General features: G+C 45.3%; 1 protein-coding gene across 1 annotated transcript in view; it reads right to left on the reverse strand.

Moving 5' to 3' along the window:
* LOC107195104 (teneurin-a) overlaps window positions 1–24,710 on the reverse strand; it is a 93,603-nt gene that overhangs the window by 50,501 nt on the left and 18,392 nt on the right. Inside the window, exons 3-4 of the mRNA XM_015584881.1 lie at window positions 12,174–12,208; window positions 6,529–6,533 (exon numbers count right to left, since the gene is read on the reverse strand). Of these exons, the coding sequence (XP_015440367.1) occupies window positions 6,529–6,533; window positions 12,174–12,208 (40 nt within the window). The remainder of the gene's footprint in view (window positions 1–6,528; window positions 6,534–12,173; window positions 12,209–24,710) is intronic.

Genomic DNA, 24,710 nt, shown 5'->3' on the forward strand with positions numbered 1-24,710 from the left:
GCCCGTATTCACGATTTCCTCGAACGAGAACCTTTTCCAAAACCTCCAAGTGTCCCATTAGCCTGGAAATCCGGGAAGCCGCCGGTCAAGTACGGTTCACCGGAGTGCCAGAAACAAAACGAGCCGAGCTTTGACGTTTTCGTTCGGTCCTCCCGGTTTCGTCGTCATCGACCGTCACTAGCGAGGGCTTGGAGGCGTTCTCGATCTCTTCAAAGTGTACCGTGACAAAGGTTTGTAGTCACTTCAATTATCAATTCTTCCTCGAGCTCGAGTAATCTAGCCAATCTTGAAGAAAATTGAATGCCTTTGAGGGTTAAACAGCCAATGGGGGTAATTGTTCTCATTGCTTGAGCAAGTAGCGTTTTATTAAAATAACAAAAGCAACAAATTATATCGAACGAGGAGTGACTGCAACAAACAAATTACAATTCACAAATTCGACAGACAACCGCATTATCCATAGACAGCCGAAGCTAACAAACAGTAGCAAACGACACAAGGAAAACCTACTCCTGTAAGAAAACACTGAATCCCTCTTACCACGATTCCAACGATCGTTCATCTTTACGCAACCAAATTGCTCGCAAACCTGCGGCTGGAAGGACAATTGAATGTCCACCCGAGTAATCCGGACCGTTTCCATCCTCCTCCGTCTCGGTCGCCTCCATGAAACTCAATTTTCGCTTGGACGGTCGCTCCGTGGTGACGTAATGAAGAAAAATCTTAGGAAGTTGTCGCGGGAGGATCTCAGCGTGGATCTAACGACTCGTAGGACGAAGGATGTAGGGTGGTAGTGGGCGCGTCGTGAGAGAATGGTCGAATGGGGGATGGCGGCATCGAAGCGCGAGCCGTCATTATTTTGAGTGCGACGCTGGAGGAGGAGGAGGGTGGAAAGGGCGGAGCGGCGCCGAGCCGACGAGCCGAGAAACGTTCGAAAAGGGCCGGTGTTTTCTCTAACGACGATGATAATGCCGTGTTTGCACGGCTCGCTCCTCCGTCTGCTCGTCCCATTTCCGTGGAATAACAAATGCGGCCGGATCGTTACGCGGCACGCGACATTAACGCGTGCGACTCGCCGGCAGCTGGCTTCAATGACCCGTGAAGCAGCTCTCCAATGGAGAGAGACAAGGAACCAGAGTCGTATACTACCCGCGACCGAAACGCCGCCACCGTCGTCGCGACGCCTAATTGTTTGCGAGCCACTTCGTCTTGCGTCTTCGAGCCTTTTTTGAGTCGTATCACTTTTTGCTGAGGGGCTCGAGCGCGTGTACTTGTTAGCGACGCCGCTCGAATGGCGCTTTTACCGCTGTCGGAGGCCTCATGGGGGTGGTTGGTGCATCTTTGGCTAAGTCGCCGTGACTGACATTGCTTCACGGCAATGGGGCGAACAGAATGTGGTCCGTGGTTATTTCAGATTTATTCGTTGATTTATGTGGCACGGTGATTACGCAAATTTTCGGTTAAAAGTCCTGTGACAGTTTGCTTATGTGGCTTGGAAATTCAACGGTATGTTAGATTCTGAGTGATGGAATGTAAACAACACCTACCTCAGGAAAACTTTAACAACAGGTTTTGTACGTAATGGAGCACTGAACGTCAGAGTGACGGAACAAGAATTGAGCTTTTTTTGAAATTGCACAGGGCCTAGGATGAGTAAGTAGGAGTTCGGACTTTGATGAAAATAAGGGTGACTAACTTGTTTGCGGTAGAGAGCAGCGTGGTCACAGTTACTCATAGAGTGAGTCAAAGTCAATAGGTAGGTACCTAGTTTGGTCATCCCACAATGAATTCGTTAATATTAGGTGTACCTACCAATAAGTAATCCACTATTTCTCGACAAATCGATATTGGTATTTTGTATACAAGCCAGAGACGTATATACTGTTTAATTTATATTCATTTGTAATTTTACCATTCCCCAAACCCTTTTTACTCAAAGGAAGCTCAAGAAGCCACTTTCAATTTCAAATTATGTCGTTTCATAATTAAAATGGTAGTGGATTGCTCATTGTGACTATCTAATATTGTATAGGTTAATTGTAATGTAAATATATACTCCTTTTTCTAACCAGAAATGTTTAGATTAGTTCTGTATATAAACAGTATCCGATTATATAAAATATATCTACGGGGAAAGCGTTCCAATCAAAACTCCATGTTCGTTATTTAGGACAGAACTTCATTAGTTCCACAGTTTGCCAAAGCTACACGCTTCTAATAATAAATGAGCCAATAAATGATAGAAACACGGAAGCAACAGAAAAAGAATAAAGGAGAACAGAAGGCCGAGTAAGGTGGAGGAGGTCGGCGAGCGAGTTTTTATTTACGTTAAATTCGCCCCAATTCGCGCCCGACCCGAGCCAATCTATCTGTCTAACCCGAAAAATATAAGCCGTCCGCGGGGAAAAAGTGAGAGAATTAGGGTAGAAAATGAACGGGTACGTAGAGAGAGCTACGTGGAAACATTCGTATCGCTGTAATTACGGGCGAACGTTGTTACGAGATAAATAATATTTGCTCTTCATACGAGTGCCCGGGAGAGTGAGTACGGTACTCTTCAAGTAGGCACTTAGTCATGCCTGTATTCCATTGTCTGACACGAAGCATCTCTTGTCAATCGACCGCCTACTCGCCGCATAATAACCGTAATTTATCTTTTATCAGCTTTCGCCAACAGTCGAGGGTCTCGTGTGTTCCACTGTACACCCCCCTGTCTTTTTCCACCCCCTGCAACCTTTCTCTATTTCTCGTTGGGCTCGAACTGGGTCAGCGGAAATTATCTAAAGCGTCCTAAACCATTTTAAAAATTTGTACGTGACACGAATTTCGAATCTTTCCCCAAAATTGCACGTGTTCTACTTTACAGTTACCATGTCAAGACGTTTTGTTATTTAAAAAATTATTTAAGAATTTCAAAAACTACATCCAGCACGACGTATTGCCACGCAGATCGTTAATGGACACTGATAATATGCTCCTCCTATAATTATCAACGCTAAGGTCCAATGATTAATCGTTTGATCTTAAAAAAAGAAATGAAGGCAGTAACAATAACCAACGAAGAAAGCAGCTGCGGCCGCTGCGGAGCATTTAAAGTGTTCCGGAGATAAAAAGCGGGTAACACGGCCCGACCGAATCAATTAATTTCACTTGCCGGCTGACTACGTGACGTTCATTAATTACGTTGTTCGCGAGGATTCCTCGCGAGTCTAATAAATTCGAATTCGGCTCGGGAACGGCGACTGTCGCTCGACCGTGGGACAGAGGCGGCCGTCGTTAATAATTACGCTCGGTGATTACGCGTATTAAAGATTACTCGGCCGTTGCTTCGACAAGCATTTTATCGATGTTGCCCGTTTGTGCGATTACATATTTCCAGCGGTTGAATAATTCTTGGAAAAATCTGAAAAATAATTATTCGAATGTAAGTTTGACTCAAGAAATATTCAAAGATGACGGAGTTACAGAGTACCAATGAACGGAAAAGAAAAATCTTTCGATTGCGCCATGAATGTAACGCAATACAAACATTCTCTGGACATGGTTTTGATTCAATGAACATTTTCCTCCTGAAACTCCCGAAGGTTTACTACGTCCAGGTCCGTATATGCGCGCGCGCGTTCACGCGGTCGGGCAAGTACACGATATTCGCGACCAGAGCTTTCAAGTTAATTTAACACCAGCTCGTCGAAACTATCGGGGAGAGAAAGAGAGAAAACCAGGAGCAATCGTTTCGGCGTCTACAACCGGATCGATAAGTAACTTCGAATTCAGACTGCAACCCTCTCACCGACGGTATCGCAAAAACGAGGGACGTGAATCTATTTATTTGCTTATTTAGAAATTGAACGGGATTAATTTTAGAGTATATTGCCCAATACAATACGTCAGAGTTGATGGAATTGTAATTAATATTGATCCAACACCACAAATTCGGTATGCTTGACTGTGGATACACATTATAGTTGTATATGCCATATTTAAAGTTTACCGGATTAAATTTATATTTAGACGATTTCGATGCTTGTCTAGGACTGAAAATCGCGGTTGCAAAGTTTTTAACGCAATTGCAGCAACTGTTGGTAACAAGCGTTGATGCGAAACGATAAGAAAGTGGAACCAATTTTCCCGCGACACTTAAAGACGCTGGCACAAGATGAAGATTAACAAGACGGAGCGCACACAATTATAGTTATTACTCTGGTTAACCAGATTTCGTCGTGACTAGCTCATTCTAATAATGGATTGGCGTGTCCATAGCTAAACAAGAACTGTTTTGATTCGAAGACGGTGAAGCTTTACTCATTTTCTAGAGTCTTTGTTAATATAACCCGGCTGTAGTATGCGCAGATTTTCGGTGATATTTCACACATGTTCAAAACAGTTTAATTTATCAGCCAAAGTAAGCTTTACATTAAGAGGACTTTACAATTACAGGATGTTATTTACACAAGTACGACGGAATTGATCGAATTCGATTCACGTCCATTATCCACTTCAATTTATTTTAATCAGCCTTCAGTTAATTTTCCCTCGAAAACAAATAGGTTATCCGAAACAATACAGCGCAACGTACAATTATTAATCTCTATTAATCATCTTCATTCGCAAAGAATAGCGACGAACTCGCAAGTTCATGCAGAACCGCGTAATCCCTAAGATGTATCATACAAACGTTCAAACGTTCGTCGTCGATCTTCAAAAATCATTCTTGAAATCCGTGGCCGCAGAGATACCGAAATCCCCGAATCCATAAATTTATGGCGTTTACATACGTCCCAATTTTGTCGCCCTCCATCCCCAGCTGTCTCCAATAATTCCACGCTTGATCGAGCGCCGGTTTCGGCCGAAAATTCCGTCGGCCAACGTACAATGCAGATCCAGTAGTCACCGACGATCAACAACGGATCGCAAGAGTATTGCAAAACCTGCGCTTAACAGGAATATCGTCGCGATTTGATCCACGGTTAGCAACACGAACGCGACGGAGGGCGTTCTTTAACCGTACACGGAAGAGCTCTGACCTCTTTCTTCTTCGTGCACCGAGTCAACTGTGGAGGGTCCAAATAAATCTAATTTCAAGGGTCACGATTGTACGTTGCATTATATATGTCTCTGTCTGCAAGACATTCCCCTCGGTCGGTCAGTATTTGGACGGGTCCACAAGGAACGGTCTCCGCGAGAGACCACCGACGTCCTTCCGCCGTCTAATTTCCTTTAACGTCGCCCGTTGCGCACGCTCGCGACCAGTGGAAAAATTAGTCGCGGCCGCGATTAAGCGAACGAACCTCCGCCTCTGCAATTTGCGCTGCCACGCCATTTATAATTTAGATATTCGCCGGAGAGGCGGTTTGATTCTCGAGAATCAGAGCATTGTCTGTATTATTAGTCGCGAAGAAATCTCCTCTCTGTTCCTGCTTCTTATTTATTAAACCGTGAAAATGTGATGTCTTGCTGTGATTGCGAGTGAATTATGCTGGGTGATTAACATTTAAGTTGATCGTTATTGGTTGTATGATAAAATCACAGATCTATCTGTTATAGAATGTCGAGGAAGAATATGTAGAGTTTGTAGAGGTTATAAATCATGGATTAGGTAATTGTTAATGGGCAGTTTAAATAGATTCTGTTATATCCAACCACGCGGAAGGAATATTTGTCGATCACCGTATTAAAAAGCGCGATTATTGTTCGACGAACTCTATTGGTAGGCGTGACGGGGCTTGACAGAAGGTCCAGCCCTAGCTGTATTGTCAACAGATCACGACAGCCCTTAACAAGTTGAGTAATGACTGGCGTTTTAGCTACTAAATTATCATCGAGCCTGCTCTCCCCATCCAGCGCAGGCTGGAATGAATGGCGCGTGACACAGAAGAAAGCTACTACACTCGACTATAAATAGATAAACACGGTGTTGGGTATCTTTGGGCAGGAAGGGGTTGGAATCCGCGGTCGGAAGTCGGAGCCTAGAGCACGAACGATGAAGTGATTTTCGAGTTCGTTACACGGCGAGGGGAAGACGAGATTTTGACACTTACGGTCCGGGGTAAAATTAGTTTATACCACTTATGACTGAGTGGAACATCTGTTCGTGTCCATAACTCGGTTCTAACACTTTTAAATCAATGGTGACCTCGAAATTCTGTCGTAAAATAAATCAGTGAAAAAGATGATTTGTACAACGCATAATTTACATGTTATTCAATGATGCGAATAATCATATTAAAGTTTATCAAATAGTGGAAAATAATGTTGCGTGATTACTTCGAAGCGTTTATATAACGAACATTTTGCTTTTCATTTTGTTGCACGCTAAATATAGAATGCAACGAGCGTGGCCCTTATTAAATCACCCTTTTCGAATGCTTCGTATTGACAAGCACAAAAGAAATCCTTTAAACTCCGGCCAAGCGCGCGGATCCTTTCTATTTATTGCCCTCAAACTGTGCGGTCGAACAAGATTTATGACACCTGGAAACCCCGCTCGATCCGTTGCAAATCTATCCGCCGGCAATATTTTATCCGAACATGTACTTTACAGTTTTTTTCCAGAACTTATCCAGGATATCTAGAAATAAGCTTCCTTCCGTATCGCAGCCGTTTTTTTTCCCCCACTCGAATGCATCGTCAGCGACCAACTCGGAAACAATAAACGCTTCTTCCATTACAAAAAGAAGGAATACTACATACATACTATGAAAAAAAACAAATAAAACAACAGAAATTACACTTATCAAGGAGAAATAACATAAATATACTCCCGCTCATAAATATTGGGACACTTATCGAGTATCCAGTAAATGTTACAAGATATTACGAAATTGCTAGAAATCTGAAATAAATACTGTTCAGGAGATATTACAGTAGAATAATCTAAGCTCATCGCGTTTCGTCGCGCACCCCGTAAGATGTTTACGAAACATCACATTTTCTTCATACAGGTGTATATTTATCAGCAGCGATGTATGTAACAATTTAATTCCGTTCAGTGTCTTCTACTTCCGTCCACAACCGTTCCAATAATTTCCAACCTAAACCAATTACGCGTACGCCCACTCGAAACTGAATAACCTCCAAAACTCACAGCCCATAAGTTCGAAGTCCAAGTTGCTCCGAAGAGTCACTCAACTCGTTTGTCCACCAGCAGCACACGCTAAAAGCAACTGGGGCAATACGAATAGGAAGACGAGGCCAGCCACCGGAAGTCAGTAAATACCCCCAGCACTCGTCATTTTCTGGTAGGTTCCTGGTGCGCGCGGGTATGCAGAGATAGAGGACGGCCCCGTGGTTAATTTCGTCTGGCTAGGTGTCTACCAGCAAAAGAGAGACGTAACCACGCGATAATATCGTGTGCGTGGCGGTGGAGGCCCTCACCAAGACGGAATCTCCTGGTGGGTGTACAGAGCAACGGTATGCGCTGCTGGCTCGGAGACGGCACGGACGAGAGGGAACGATGAAACGACAATTACGTTGAAATAGTGCTTCCGCCAGTAGGAGCGCCAATGCCCTCTGCAACTACACCACCCCCACCTCTTCAGCAGCCACCTCCGCCGTGCATTCCGCGTCCAGTAGCGGTCGGCGTGCGTCTTTTATGTTTCGAGCAGGATGCAAACGTGTGCCGTCGCTGCCTCTTTATAAATTCGTCGTTCCGCGGAAGAGACATCCTTGCCGGCCTCTAATGAGAGAGCTCACGCGGGGTTCGAATTGATTTACGGCGACGACGAACGACTCGCGGCCGGAATTAGCGGGACTGGAACCGCGCTTCCGGCCGGAGAAAGTGTTCCGGGTGACGGTTCTTTCTTTCATCGGTTTCGGTGTTATTAGTTTCGACGGGGTTCGTGAAGATTGAAAGATTCAGTGGTATAGGAGCTGCTTTCTTAACGAGGTGTATAGTTAGCTACCAGCTGGTACCACTTTTGGGGAATGTTGATCGCGTTTGATGTTTGAATTATCACCACGTCGTGTATAGTTTCTCCTTTAATTGTGGAATGTATTGGAGTTGATGGATTGCGGTGACACGGTTAGCTATGCCCCTGAATAGGTTATTTGTGTCGTACATTTATCTTGTACATCCAGAAGGACAAAGATTCTAGTGAACATTATAAATCCTGGGCCATACAGTTTTTACCATGACTGTAAATACACCCCTTCATTTAAAGGAATAACAATCACAGTTACGACATAAAATTTAGCGTGACTCGTAGTTATAAAGCTTTCCTTCGCGCCACCCTGCAACAGTCGAACGTAAACGCCGACAATTTTTCTAGCGTGTTCGAGAGCTGTTACGCAACATCGTAATTTTTCGTACATAAAGATCCAAAAGTGTACACCCGCTAATAGTTCCTCGAGCACGGCAATCTGCGCTCCCTTTAATTTTTCCCGCAAGTAACCACAATTAACATCGTTGAAAATATCGCTGTTTTCCGGATGCATCCTTCCTCCCCACCTGCAGGGGATAGAATAGGAAGATTTAATCAAAAGAGAAGCTCTGCCTCGAACGTTACCGCCTATGGTACATCGTGAATTCCCAATTTTCTAATCGAAGGAACGAAACCACCACCATTTTCCACGGTTAAAAGCTTCTCATGCGAACTCGTTGCCCCTCTCCCCCTACAGCAACACCCTCTTAATTAGAAGAAAGCCAGGTGCGAGATAAACCGCGTCCATCTTCAACCGCAGACTTTCGTTCACCGTTTTCTTAGCCCGTGGCCCCGCCTTTTCTTCGACTCTCACCCTTCGATTTCACACCTACGCTTCATCCCCCACCTCCTCCGCCATTTCCGGGTGGAACTCCCTTATTCATCGGGAAAAAGGAACCTCCCTTCTCTCCTTCCTCTTCGTGTTTTTCTTCCCGCCGTCTTACCCTCTGGAACACGGCTCGAAATAAACACGCGCGCGGCCGTTGAAGCAGGCAGCAACCCTCGGCGACTCGTGGACTCGGAAAAAGAGATACACAGAGCGAGGAAAGGGCGACAGGGGGTGGTTGGGACGAGCAAGACGGCGGAGATGGAAGTCATGTAGCAAAAGGTGTGTACATATAGGTGTGTACATAAGGGCGAAGAGTTATGGGCGTACACATGGAAACGTCGCGGCGGTGCGTGACAGATTGGGCGCGAGGGACTAACAAACTCTGCCCGGATATATGTATCCGTCCGCGGACGGCCCACCAATTTGTCGATATTGGCCTTGTATCGATTTGTATTGTTACCGACATCGGTCCGCAAAGTGCCTTCCGGGTGAGGCGTCCAAGGTTCGCTAGCCGATCGTCTCTCGCTGACCTGATGTCACTAGGCTGTATTAGGGATAATGCGGTATCAGGAACGTTCCGATGATCGAGGAGCTTTTGGGGACGGTGAGATTGATCAGTGGGTGTTATGGTTTCCGGGATTTTATTAGGCGAGGTGCGCTTTTGAGGAATGTGATGGAGCGATTTGGACAGCATCGAAGAACCACCAAAGATTGAGGACTTCCATTCGTTTCAGGGAACTCTTGAGTACGGTGAATCAAGGTTCAGCATTTTCGAGACCTTAGGTCCTAAGGGCACCATTTGTATAGTCCTTTTTTCGTTAGAAGGTAAATGTCAAGAGATACAGTACCGGAAGGAAATGTTTTCGTACAAACACCTTTTACCGTAGTATTTCAATTAGGGATACTATTAACGTTACATTCAGTAACCGACGCCCATCTTGCCTAATTCTTGCTTTCTTAGATTGACTACACATTGATATATTTTCTTAGTGACCTCGTTGAACAACTAATTTTTTATAGAATATCTATACCGTTTGCTTCTGGATGTATACGCGTCGAGAAACTATCGATATTGATTCTCCATTTAAACCGTTTATGATTTGTTTCAAAATTTTTAAGAAACTTGTCTCTTATAATCTCAATAAAACTTTCGTCACATCTCTCGTCTTCGCGCAATTTTCCAACGACCCGGCGGAACAAAAATGAAGTATAATAAACCGCCATTAAATAGAAACTTCTTTTTTCCCCTGTTATAAATTCGATATACGTATTTTCACCTCTTTCGTGCTCCGTCCTATTTCGAACGCAACAATAACATCGGGGAACGAGAAGTCCCGAGAAACGGAACGTGTATACTCGCAAAGCGGGGCGAGTTACCCTCAAAAGCAGAAAGTTACCGTACCGCGCGAAAATAACCCCGTTTCGTTCCGCTGGACCGCCCGCGCTTGCTCTCTCTCTCTCGTCCCGAGAGTAAGCCGAGCAGAGAGCGAAGCGAAGCGCGGAGACTGGGCGGTCGGTCGGTCCGACGGTGCAGAATGGTCACGTAATTCTCGCGGAATTATTCCGCCTCAGCCCGCGGACTCGCAGGACTCGTCTCGAAACATTATATTTCCACTCGAAGTTCCGAACTCGGTGCTCCGCGGCTGTTTGCAAGCGCGTTGGTAAATTATCGCCAAGCTGGGCGAGACGGAAGGGTAAAAGAGGGTGGAGAAAGGAGAGAAGGAGAGGGAGGGCTGGACAAAACGACGCTCGCCGTTTCCACCCCCGTCGAAAGTTCTCCGTCGAACCGGCACGGACAAACGTCTTCATCAGCGATCTTAACGAGACATCCCCTGGACTTAATTACCTTCCTCGCCGTATCCGTCGAGTTTTTTTCCTCCGTCTTATTCCGCCACCAGCCTCACCACTCGCGTTTCACGCTTCGTTTCGCCATCGCGACGAAACGAACACCGACCCAACAGCCCCTTCTACCCCCATTCCAAAAACGTGTCGCGCTTTATCGGCCCATAGCGGCGACTAATCTTCGTGGAAAATGTGACACGAGAAAATCAACTAATCCATCGCACGTTTTCTTGTTCTCGTTCCTATTGAGACCGTTATCTAAATGTCCTCCAACAGCATTCACGACAGAGTTCTGGGTTTAGTCCTCGAACGACGACGTTTGTTAGAGGCCTGTAATGATCTCTCGAGGGACTGACGCATCGCACGATGGATGCCATCGCCTCGGCTCAACCCCCCGGACCACAATGCGGCTAATACCGTTTGCGTTTGTGCGCTATTGTACGGCCCGTGACCACACACGCCACCCTTCGTTGCGACTCGTTAGCGCATCGAGGCCGATCGACTGGGAGAACATCGCGGAAATAATCGTGAAGAGGCGTGGAACCATTGTGCTGGAGTATAGGGGATTTGGAAACTGGTATCGTTAAATACTAATACATATGTCCCCCATCTGTCAGGTGTAAATCAGGTATTATGTACATCTTATATTAAGTACGCAAAAAAAAAAGAGTTCAGACGTCATCCCCACCATTGACTAATTCCACGGGGGACATCTTCAGTGGTGGGAATATATCTGAACACTCAGTGCCGAGAAGATTTCGAACACTCATCGATAATTTACTGCATACAAGATGCCAAAAAACTATCGATAACGCACCATTTATCTAATTTTCTAATTATTCCGACTATATGTACAAACACGATCGTTGTTTCTTCTCTTCAACCACGTCTCGAAAAAGTATGGACAGGGAGGTCCATTCGGGGGCGGCAACTGTATCTCGGAAGATAACAAGGCGACACTCCGATCATTCGTAAAGCTGTCAGTCGAGCAATATATCAGTATCCTTTTTAGTCGTTACCGTGACACACCCTTCCGAAGCGACTCGAAGCACCGTCGGGGACAAGTACCAGGCGGAGAAGAGACAGGAGAGACCGAGGCTTGGCCCCGACGATGCACGCTAAACGACATACACACACAGACACACAAAGGCGCGTGTTCGCCTCGACAGACAGTGTGGAGCGTGTGTATACGAAGTGGGCACAAAGCGGCAATACGGAGAGGCTTTTCGGCGCAACTGCACGGTCGTTAGTTAGTGAGCATTCATCATCGTATTGTTATCGTTAGCCACGGTCTTCTACGGTTATTCGAGCCGCCCCATCGAAATCACAATGCGACCAGATGCAGCACAGAACGCGGCACCGATAGGTTTTCTTCATTGTACGCACTGACGGTACTACTGCTGCTGCCTCCACGATTCCCTCTATTCCCTTTTTTGTCCGGCTGTCTGACTGTCTGTCTGCCTGGCCCTGGTCCGCGAAAGGGTACGCACTGTGTTGTCTGCTGGATCAATGAGCCGATTTCCCTCGACGAACTAAATAATCTGGCCTTGAGCACAAAGATGTTTTTCGGGACTCTCATTGACTGGGCTCCTGTAGGTCAAGTGACCGGGTTTCAACCCTTTGGGTCTGGGTTACGTTCGAATGCGGTAACTGGGTTGAGCTATAGTACATCGGACAACCATTGGAGGAAAAGATTGAATGAGTACAAAGAATGGTAAGAGTTCGTGGATGCGCTCCGATGATCCTGAAGCTATTCTCATGGTAATTTATCTGGCTCGAGGTTGCTTCCTTTCACCCATCTGCATTACATTATCCAGTACAACGTATGTTTTGGTAATTTTTGTCTCCTTGACAGTCCGTGTGAATGGATCGTTATTCGTGCGAAGTATATGAACTTGAACTATAAAAAGCGAAAACCGTACCTTGATGATTTATAACAGCTTGCAAAGTGTCTTCGTGGAGACCAGTTTAGAACAGCGGCTAGGGTACAGTGTTCAACGAGAGTAAAATTGATGTAAAGTCGGGTACTCGTTAATAACACTCCCGCCCATTTTTTTATATCCAGTTTCTCTGAATAAGAATCCATAATCAGCAAGGAAGCCGCCATGTTATTTATGCAACCTGTTCCAGGCTGATTCAACTTGCCGAAAAGTTAGCATACTTTTCCGAAGCGAGAGGGGGTTGGAGGGGGTGGGGGTGACGGCATACCGGTATAACGGGGAATAGCGCTGGTACTCGTTGCACCCTGCCGATGGAACGGAGGGGTGCAGCTTTCAAAAGAAACTTCTTTATTTCCGGAGAAAATAAATATTTGACCGGGCCAGACACCGGTTCAACGGGGGAGAACTCGAATGGCTCCTTTCATTCTTAACGAGTGCGGCCCCCTGTTCCCGGAGGTACAGACATGGTGTTGTCACGACGTTGCCTTTTCGACGATTAATTCGCTTCTGCGCAACCCAGCGATGGGGATGTTTCGAGTTCTAAGATGTTGACTTTGAGGGAAAATCTCCGAAAACTTCGGGTTCATTAATTTTAAGAGATGTTCAAGGATGCCCATAATACTGAAGATAATTTAAACACCATAATACTGGAAAATGTCGATGATTCGGAAAGATCGTATTTTACTGACGAATATTTTCATTAATTCCAGTTTATCATTCGCTGGAGCAAAGTAACCCCCGTAAACGACATTATAATTTAACCTGATAATCCTGTAATCCTGCAGTAGATTTCGAACTGGTTTAACGAGAGTCTGCTTTCGAAAATTATAGTTTTAATCTTTTTTCATAACTGTCCCCCCAAACAGCGAGCCCCCTTGTATATAGAGACACAGATGGCCACCCCTCTTGAAGCAGGCAATAGCCATCGTCTCCACGCGGACATAATTTAACCCTTCATCAGAAAATGTTTAGCACTACGGGTGTGTTCCAAAACGATATAGTCGAGTCTCCGTGTAATTCTTCCAGATAAAAGTCGTCGTTTGTACTCCGTGTAATTTCCAGTCGCGCCTGCGAAAAGAGGGGTTAATATCGTGGCACAATTTATCACCTCGCTACGTTCGTCCCTACCCCACTGAAAATACTGAATTCGAGAAAGCTCGGAGGAGCTCTTGATACCTCGGAAAACCTGAAATACCTTCGTACGCGATCATTCGTATTGTATACATTTCATTATTCTTCGGGACGGGGGCGCTTTGAAGTCCTGAAACAGTTCGGTTTCGCTCCTTCTCTCTCTCTCTCTCTCTCTCTCTCTCTCTCTCTCTCTCTCTCTCTCTCTCAAACTATTCCATCCCGTTACATGCAGAACGGTATCAGCGGGAACTAGGGCAGACCGGGATACGGGAACACCGGGAAATCCGAATTTAAAAGCGCCCCAGAAAGAGCACACTTCCCGGTTCCTCGAGCTTCGCCCAGGTTTATCCTCTCGCTCCTCGTTCCCTCGAAAAAATCAGGAGAAATGCGCTTCCCGCGCGAGGATCGCGGCCGAACGAGATTTCGGCGCGAGAAATATCGTCGGGAATAGAAATTGTGACAACCTCTTTGGCTTTAAATGCGTTACAATCCCCCTCCTTGATTCTGAAATGTTGGAACTGGCTGTCGCGCTGGATTCGCGAGATTCCCCGGGAATTACGTTTCAGAAACTCAGGACTGTTCGATTGTAATTCGTGAATGTTTGAATTTTAATAAAAAGTTTGTCGGAAGGGAGGTGTTATTGTATTATTATAAATTAACTGAAATAAAACTAAATATGGAACACGCGAGTAATTGTAATAATCATTGTTAATTAAAAATGCAAAACAGAAATATTTCGCAGCAATTTTCGCAGATTATTCTCTTCCATCTTTCCTCGAATCCAATATTTGAATCCACTATTCAAAATCCTGTGTTTCAGTTGTTATTTAAACTTAGACGGGAAGCGACACGGCTCGTTTAATAGAATCAATAATTATGTCTCGACGGAGAAACTGAATTTCGAGACTCCGTTGGCGAAAGCTGGAATAGAGAGGACCAGTTGAACGGATAATGTTTATCCTCATCGAGGGTAAAAGCTTAAGGGGCCAAAGGAAGAAAACGGGCGGCGAGGGAGAGGAAGAGAGAGGATTTTTATTTCAATCCTTCGCCGGTGGCTTCCGACAATCCCTTTCCACCGGGCAGGATACCATTTTTCCAACTTGTTTTGGACTGTTCCAGGTACGGTCGACGGCTCGACGGTCGATGGCCGACCTCGTTGAAACGTCGAATGGATTGACCCAGTTTCGGTGGGGGCCAAGTAATGCTCACAGATAATGCGAGAGTTTTCTCATTTCTGCGACGCCGTCCCTCTGGCAGATAAGGAAAGCTGCTCCTCCTCCTTCTTAATTTCTGATGTCTTTGCCGGATAGATCCGGCCAAACTTTTTATTGCCATTTATCGCCCGTAACCGCGTTTCCACGGGGCAATAAGCGTCTGCTGATCTGTTTGCTCGCTGATTGTTTGTTATACGTGGCTTTAAGTGGCTCCGTTATATCGTGGTCGTTGCAGGAGATCCTCTCTGGCCCCCTTTTAACTCGTCTCTATAGTGTTCCGTGTGTACCTTACGCGTTTGCTTGGTATAAATAGCGTTGTCTACCTTGAAAAATGAGCGTAGTTATATCTGGTGCAGTTTCTTCTGTGTTCACGAAAGTTTTTAGTTGAAAATTTCATGAATTTTGTTATTTGGCCAGTTGAAAAACTTCAGAACCTTACTTCGAGAATAGATGTTTCGAAGTTCAAACTACGTCTACCTAGATCACAATTTGTCCGGATGAAGATCCTTATTACTGTCGTGATTTAAGCATCGTAACTCATCTGATTTCAACTTACAGAAACTCGACTATCTGAACCACAATTCGTAGGATTGGGAAGGCACGGACTGCAACTCGCGGGCTCGTAATTATCGTGAATGTAAAGCAGGCACGATCGCAACTCGTGCGACCGTAGTACCGAACGCTTCAACCACTCGATCGCAACTCATAGGATTGCAACTATTCGGACTGAAACTCGAAGAATTACGACCATTGGAATTGCAACTATTGGGATCAAATTTCTGGGATAGTCGGCTGCTTCGTTCGAGATAATGAGACTAAAATGAACCGTAATCTGTCAGTTTGAAATATAATGTTCAAAAACAATTGCATAACACTTCTGAAATGTACTGACGGATTTTTTCCTATTAAGGCCCCTTCGAATTTTCCACTTTTGTGATAATAATTGTAGTTTCATTACCATCAAATATAATGATTAATAAACAAGTTAATAATGTATAATATCTAATTGGTTACAATTCACTGTCAAGTAATCTACAAATCTAACACAAACGCAATTAAGAACATAATACAACTCGGAGACGAGTATGATACACAGACGAAACACTGCAGAGACATTCTCGCTATCGAAACCGTTTCCAACGGAACGAAATAATTCGTCTCGTCTTTCCAAGTTGTTCAATCCGCATCCAAGGCGTCCAACGCCCCAGGCGTCCCCGAAATGCTTCATTCCATCCCGGTCGAGGAGATTCGCGATTTTCCCGCCCGATGAAATCGCGATAACTCGATTCAGGGATAAGCAGTATTCCCCGGCAGACGACGCAAAGATTTATTCCGGTTTCCCCCGGGTCGAGATCCGTCAGCGCCGAGCGTTCACGGGAATTTCGACGATTGCTCTCGAAATACTGGCCTGCGGATCGATCCCGCCTGGGATCGTATTTGCGGGAACGCGCGCCGTAAGACCCGTCACCGTTTGCGAACCGAACGTGAACACGTTTCGAGAAGACAAAACAACTCGGAGGATCGCCTTTGTTGCGATGGTGAGCGGCTTTCGACCAGCGCGGAAACGGAAGGCTGGAGAATATTTCAAGAAAGCCAGGCTCTTGTGTACCTGTCCTCCATCTCTACGTCTATTTATGCGACCGTCACGATTTATTCCGCGTCGCGACGCTCGTTGTCCTTTTCGAAAAATTTTCCTAGTCGTGTTTCGAAGCGGTTGGAACTCACTAAATCCTGATTCATGCAGGGTCAATTTGTCGAGAATACAGGGTGGACCACGAAACGTGATCAGCTTAAATTATTCTACTGCTAGTTATTCGATCGACGTTTGTTGGTTAGTTTATCATGATTCAAGGAGAGCTTTAAGAGTAGTACCAAATTTTTTGTCAACCCCTTTTTTTCAGAATTTCGATGGTCAAGATTTTCAGAAGAAATGTGTTTTGTACTTGCAATACTGTTACGTTACCAGTACTATTGCAATATAACAGCAACAGTCTTGTAATATAGGTAGTAATCTTCTGTTCTTTCGTGCGCTGTCTAACGAGCGTACGTCTCGTCCGATCGACTGCAAATCCTATCGAGGCGGTCTCTCAATTTTCAACTCCCCCCTTTGGAAACCTACTCCATCATCCCCCTCCACAGTTTGATATCGAAACAGCGTGATTACACGCGAGCACGATGATCGTATCCGCGCTTCTTCCCGCGGTCAGATTTCCAATTTCTGCCAGGGAAAGTTCGCAGGGCAAAGACGACCGCTGCCAATCCGTCCGCTGGATTTTGGCGTCTGACTGCCGTCAAGTAACTTCACTGCGTGCACTGTCACATCGATGCACACACTTCCACGGTAGTTTCTATGGGATCTAATCGACGAAGTTGTAATTACTTCGTCGACTCGAGAGATGAAGACAGACCGTGGTGGGCTGATGAACAGAGAGAGACAGGCCGGTAGGGGTAGCAAGAGAGATAGAGATAGATCGGATCAGGTGCACAGAAACAGGAAGAAAGATGGTTGCAGAGAGAGAAGGAGAGAAAGAGAGAGACAAGCTGAGAAGAGACCGAAAGAAACGAAGAGACGGAAGAGGGGTTTCGTTGCAGTTTTATTTTATCGCAAAGTGATGGAGATATCGACAGATGTAATGCCACTTCTCAGACTGTCCCTCCAGCTCCTTGCTATTCGCCACTTTTCCCTCGTCCGTCCTCCACTTCTTTCGTCCTAGAAACCCCCCTCGGTTCGCGCCCACCAGCTTGAAAGGAGCCTCTCTCCGCGAGCGTGATTACCGAACACCTTGGAAATCCATTACTTTATATCAGTTTTTCGTAAAGGGCTCCCACTGGCGTCGGCTTACCCAGAAACTCCGGGATCCTCGGTCAAGTGCTCGGTCGTCGTCGCCTTTATTCGTCCGATCACGCCGTTATCTCACGGAATTTCTCTCCGTGGACTCGGTTCTTCGAAGCTCTTCGCCAGATAAGTGTCCCGCGATCCATAGATCCATGGTGCTCCTCCAACATCTGGGTCACCTCAACTATTGTTCTTCACGGTGGAATATATTTTGCTCGTGAATTTTGAATCCAGTGGCTGTGATGCTAGTTCCGTCTGCTAGATAAACTTCTCGTGGTTTACAAATCCCTGGTATTCATTCAACTTCTATGGATTTTGGGTCCAAGGATCGACGTGACTTTTAGAGATTTTTAATCGTAACCAAGGGTGGCATCACAATGAAATTTTTAGGTATATACAACGCGGATGGGAGGCATTCTACGGAAAAAATCCCCGCGGTGGACCGGAGGTGGATTTAAAGCGTTTCAAAAGCCCTTTGATATGATGCAAATAAAGACGGACTTTTCCGTCGCGGTTAATATGGAATCTTAAATCTTCTGGCAGAGGGAATGAGTGGACGAAACGGGTTGGATTTTTATACTGGGTAGGATGGAAATTACGATGGAAATATCTGGTTGGCTTTTTTATGAGAAATTATAGCATAGATATTGAATTGGATTCAATGTTTCAAGTATCGATATAAATATAGAATCGCAGATCGAGCACTGTTCAGTTCCTAAAATGAGGGCAGTTCAATAACTGACGTAATATTTGAGCGTGTTCCAATAAGAGACCCGCATTGTTCATCAGTCACAATTGGTTCCCTATCTAAAGTGTTCATCAATGAGGCTTAATAAATGTTTTGAATTGAAGAAAATTTATCCTCTTGCAAACAGTAAACACAAATATGAGGAGCCAGTAAAAATGACTAGAAAAAGAAAATTTCTAGGATGAAAGGCGGTCTTCGTGAGATTCGATGCAAGAAACTTGCGAACAATTTAAATCAACAAAAATGTTCTCACGAACAAATTGCATCTGACTTGCCATCTGCTACGACAAAAAAAAAAAAGACTACTCGTTGTACCTGAATTTCTCGGTCACCCTGTAGACGACCTAACCCCGTCTCATTGTTCAACCCCTAACGACACCGGCAGGCAGCCATGAAACGCGGACGTTCCAAGATTTTCGTTTAAATTATGAATCGGTTCACCCCGCTTCAGACACTCCTCTCGTTGGTCTCTCCTCTCGGGTAGGTACGCCATCGGCAGAGCTGGTGGTTTGAGGAATTCTCCACGGGATAAGAAAGAGAAAGCGAAGAGGGGTTGCAAGAGGACGAGGAACACCGGTGAGAGGCTGACGAAGAAGAGAGAAGAAAAATGGAGCGAAGCTTATGCGAAGCCAATTAATTATCGAGCTGCTCTTCTCTTTCGCTTCTGCGCTCGCGTCCTCCTTTCTCCTTCTCGCGAGATATTATTCTCGCGAGCTGCCGCGCCGTAAAATCGACCGTCGAGTAGGGGATTTCCCTTCTTCTTCTTCTACCTCTTCTTCCTCTTCTTCTTCCTCTTTAGACCTTATTTATACGAGGTAGAGCGGTTACGCCCTCCTAATGATGGTATTATGCTCTTTCCATGAGCTCACGTGATCGTACCGCCCATCCTCCACCCCCCTACTGTTATACATTCCCCCTCCACCTTCTCTTCCTTCCTTCCTCTTTTCCTTCCCTCTGAATTTTATTTTATTCCCCTCGTTGTGTGTTATTCCCCTTTCGCTACGTTACTCGACAGAATTTTCTACCTGTTAGAAAATTACACGACCGACGCTGGTTCGTCTGCCCGCACGCGATTAATTTATTTCCAGCCGTGAGCGCGAACGTCACACGCGCCCTCCCCCGTTGTTGCCAACCGGAGCAACGGCTTCCGGAACCGTCCCTCGAGAAATCTGTACGAAAAGTCGCTTCTATCCCGATGAAACTGTTTTTTCTCCCCGCTATGACGTAAGGTTTGATGAAGTTGTGGGGGGGGGGGGATAGAACGTCAGGCGAATGGTCGGGTCGCCCGAGTGACCTCTTGGGGGTGGATCACCCTCTACCCGCGAATGGATGATCAACGAAAATACTCTAGCTTCTGATAATTTGTTTTTTCTTATCTATTTTCGTTTACTATATTAATTCAACTCCAATTTTTCAATGGTAAACAAAATTAATTAGTACATCCTGGATTAAGATTTATCGAACTTACGTTTTATGTTGTTTATTATAGTAATTTTCGGTGTAACAAAATGGAGAAGGAAGCGTATATTAGAGAAAAATATGTTGAACCATAGTCCACTAGACAAAAAGTCTGCAAGGATCCAGCATCCATCCAGCAGGCAACAAAAATCAACTCGCGCGGTTACAGCTTGTTAAAGTGGTATTCCCATTCGGCGAAACGGCGGCGAAGTATCTGGTCGCCATAACGACAAGGATCGCGAACAACGGGCGCAGTTTTAAGTGCCATGCAGAAATCTCATCGTATGCGGCATCGTGGGAGCAGTTTCCAACAAGTTCGCCGTAGCTCTCGTTAACATAATCGCGTTTTTCCCTGAACGAATCGTTCCTTCCTTAACAACAAGATTGGCGGTTGTATCGTTCCGAGAACCCTTATCTGTTTAAAATAATTACAGGAACCAGCCTGCGTTCGCCGAATACCAGAATATTATGCATAATATCGAAGAACAAAATTTCAAGACGGAGCAGTACCTGTGAACGAGATGGCTTAAAATTATCCAAAAGCAACACGAATCGTGGACATGGAAGAGGTATTAAGATAACTTGGACCAGTTCCAGAAATAAAGCATCCTAATCAATAATCTCAAGCGGTGTATATTTAGCGTGAACATTAATCTTCCAAGTACAGGATTCGGAACTTATCTAATTTCGTATAGGTCCATATCGGGTTCAACGAGCAGAAAGTACCTCTCCGTCCATGACCAAACATCTCCGTTGTCACAGCAATCCGATCCGGCTTTGAATCCTAATCACCAAAGGGGCGAAGGAATGTGTCCAAACCCGCAAGTGGCGAACCACTTAACCCAGCATTCAAAAGATCCACTTTCGAAGCCCGCTCGTATCTTCCAGAACCACTTGAAATACCTTCTTCCCCGCCCGTTCTCCACTATCTGTCGACTTCTCGGTTCCAAAGAGAAAAGTAATCTTCCGATATCCCTGGGAAACTCAATTAGCTCGACCGGGGTCTAATCTATCAAACTACCAAGATGGAGGCCGGGAGTTACCCGCCTTTTTTCTTTTAACTCTATTTCTCATCGTTCCTTTATGGACACGCGCGGTTTCCCTTGACTGTTACAGTCGACTATATCTCATCCAACGAGTCGAGTCAGTAATTATAATCAAAGGAAAGTGATGAACATTTAGGTAAGACAGAGACAGTTGCCAGCCAATAGCTGGGCTTAACACGCGAATGTTTTAATTATTTTTTTATCGACTCGTCTCGTTGGACGGACAATAGATTCCCCTTCGTTTCGTCGTGGTCGATCCATACAGCATCGTAATTAGACATGGCGTGAACTACTACTCCTGAATCACGAGTAATACGATCACGTTCGTTCCCAATCACGGTGATTTTTCACAGTGATACGTGATTTTTCGGTGATCGTTTCTGATTGCTGGAGAACGTAACACCAGTTCTAGCACGTGTAACAAAACCTGTATATTTTATATTAACGACATCGAAACAAAAATTCGAGTTACATCCTTCAAAATAAACGAATAATGAGGAATTAATGGTCTTTTATAATTTCTTACGTCTACTCATTTTTAAAAACGCAAATACTAACGTAGAATTCATTTTCAAACTATATCGAATGTTTTTTTTAAGGATCAAGACTTACAATATCACAACAAACAAATTCACTCAACGAAAAAAGCTCACAGTCGTGATCGTGATTCTGCGATCACTATGATAAATGACCGTTAGTGATTTTACACACAATCTGTAATCGTAACGAAACGAGCACCGTGTTAACAATATGTGTGTGGTCTCTCCCGTGCGCGCGCGCACGGGTACCACCGCGATTTAGCCGATGTATTTGGAGAGCCACGTGACTTTCGGTGACAGCGGAGCAATATGTATCTGCGCGAACGGCCAACCGTTAATATCATCAAACGAACGTGACGATACACCCGGCAACGGCGAAATGGGCGCTACCGTAACGTAAATATGACGTGGAAACCCCCGGCTGTAATATCGATTGCGAGGGCACGGTTTATAATACGCGTTTCCCAGGTTAACGCGCCATCGCTACCGGTGTTACTCCTCCCCGTGATTAGCAGGATAAATTGACTGGGACGTTGGTGCTCGTGTACGAATTTCGGGGCCATTCCGCCGTGACCATTTGCCAGGACGTAACAGGAGGCCAAAGAATTCCCCGCGCGAATGGCGGCATTCGATGGGAGACCGCAGGGACCAATAAATGTTTGTCATGGCGCCTGTGTTACAGGATCCGCGTGTAATGAGCGCTATGAAATGTTGGAAACCTGCCCCCACCACCCCCCCACATACATCTATCGATCGACATTTTTGGAATGACTTAAATGACAGGATTCATAATGGTGCAGGTATTAGAGGGTTTCTGTTTTCAGGTGAAATGGACAGGGACCTGTTTTTCGGATGATATGGGTTTATGAGCGGTCAGTTTTTCCTGGAACTGTCGCTGTGGGGGTCTTGCTTGGAAGACACTCTCCTGTTTAAGAATGGGAGTACTAATGGAGATCAGCTTGGGTGGCCGACGACCTTACGTCGGGGGGGGGCTTGAAACTTGAGACTAGAGTTAACTGGTGATCTTATGGTAGAACGGAAAGTATACCTTTGCTAAGAGGATTATAGTGGGCAGTAGAACACTTATCGCTTCGATTGTTCCATTTATATCTACCATGATATTGAAATATTTTAAACATTACAGTGTTACAAAAATGATATTCTATCAAAGTAACTATAGAATCGTTTCTAGCCCCAATGATTCTATGTATCGACTCCGTACCCTTGTACAATCATTGTCCTTCCCTGCTGAAAATAGTCCAGGGAAAGTGTCCCTGGATTGAGTATCCTCCCCTCGCTGCAGCTGCAACATCTGCAGGCTATTCGAGGGTGTTAGCTGCCCTGCCAAAGAACACTTTATGTCTGGATAGTGTCACATCCTCCCTAGTCTTCTGCAGTTCGACTACTCATGCTTTCACTAGGCCTGGCTTAAAGTTATTGCCGTTCTCAACGAACACCCTCTTCTATCGTACCATTTCTTGTCGTAACACACTCTTCGATTGCACCAGGTTCAGTCCTATCGTGTACCAACAATGGCTGTAGAACTTACAGAGAATCATCAGTTCCTAAAACGTGGCTCATACTTTTCTTGAAACGTACCCATTCGATACTATCGCCTGCAAGATATTTGCCCGATAATGTCGCCGAAATGGCTCGCTAGCTGCAGTCGAATTGGAACATTCGTTCCCTTCCCCCCCCCCCCTTAAATCGAACTACTTCGATTCGCGTAAGTGCACGGCCGGTTACGTTTGCGCGCTTAACGATGGACAAGTACAATTGCCGGAGTCCGTGCCGCGTGAAATTAACCCCCAGTCCCGAAAACCCGGGAGACAAACGCGCGGACGCGGTGTACACCCCCGAAACGGTCCCGACTTTTTTTGCCGCGACGCGGAAAACATGTTGCCCGAGGTCTCGAAACGTGGACAGGCCGCATTTCGCGTTTTAATTACATCAACGGCGGAGAGACACAAAACGGAACGAAACAACGGGACCGTCCGTTGCTCGTTAATTGGGTTACAATTAATATCCTGTTGGACATGACTCTGATGTTAGCATCCAAGAACCAATAGTATCAGAAATTCTTCTGTGGTGGATGACTTGGTCTGAGAAATTTATAATCAGCGACTATGTTACAGGTGAAATCTTTATCCACTAAGATATCCCAGTAAATATTGTGTATTTCAGACTTTAATCTAGAAGAGTGAGTCATAAGTATAGGAACTTTATACCCCTCTGCTACAATAAAGAGATTACAGTAGATCAAGTGACGGAAGCTGAGCGATATTTTTGCTAGGGTTCCCGTGGTAGCTGAAAATCGCAAACAACGAATGAACAGACGAAGCTAAATAGCTCGGACTCCCATGAATCCGTTACCGAAATGAAATTCATCAGGTCTCCGGATTAAACTGCGAAGTGCACGCTTTATAAACGCGGAAGCGTGTATGTATCGTACAATCTGCTCATTATAAACTTCATTTAGGAATTCCCCGTTGATAGACCCCAGGAATACACGCTATCAAGAAGTTCTTGCTATTTATACGGACTAATGGGAAGATATTAAACTCGCGAGAAACTGGAATCTCATAGAGGGACGAGCCTGGTGTTGGCTTGAGAGGGGCGAGTATTGGTGGCAACGAGGTTAACGACGAATGCCTGATGGCAAAAGGTGGTGTCGCATCTTTGAATAAATCAGAGCGGAACACGGAGCCGGTTACACGACACGGTTAACGAACCCACTTCGCGGGGAGGGAAAAAAACAAGGGGTTGAAAGAATAATCGATCATACTTATGTGCAGGCTATACGCGTCTGACCTCGGACGATCGAGCGTGACGCCCGCGATATTTCTATATACCCGGGCGACAGAACAAAAGTACAGTCTGTGTGCAACGTGGTAAATCGCTTTAATAAACTATGAACGCGTCGATTTGTCGGCGGACTGCGATTTACCGTCGTCCATCCGCGTGTATTTGCAGACGTTGACAGCCACATGCTATACCCCCGGACAGCTGAACGTGATCTCGCGTAATTAAATGCATTTTTCGTAATGTCAATAACCGAGGCGATGATTGAATGTTTCGATGTAACGCGTCGCCACCGGAATTGAAACGAAACGTTGCTCCAAATATTCCCGTTGTTTTACGATGGATAGATGAATAACCAATGGAACGATTTATTATTCTATTTTAGATAGAAGAACAGTTGGAATTG

Source organism: Dufourea novaeangliae, unplaced genomic scaffold, assembly GCF_001272555.1.
Source record: "Dufourea novaeangliae isolate 0120121106 unplaced genomic scaffold, ASM127255v1 scaffold49, whole genome shotgun sequence".
NCBI classification, from domain to species: domain Eukaryota; kingdom Metazoa; phylum Arthropoda; class Insecta; order Hymenoptera; family Halictidae; genus Dufourea; species Dufourea novaeangliae.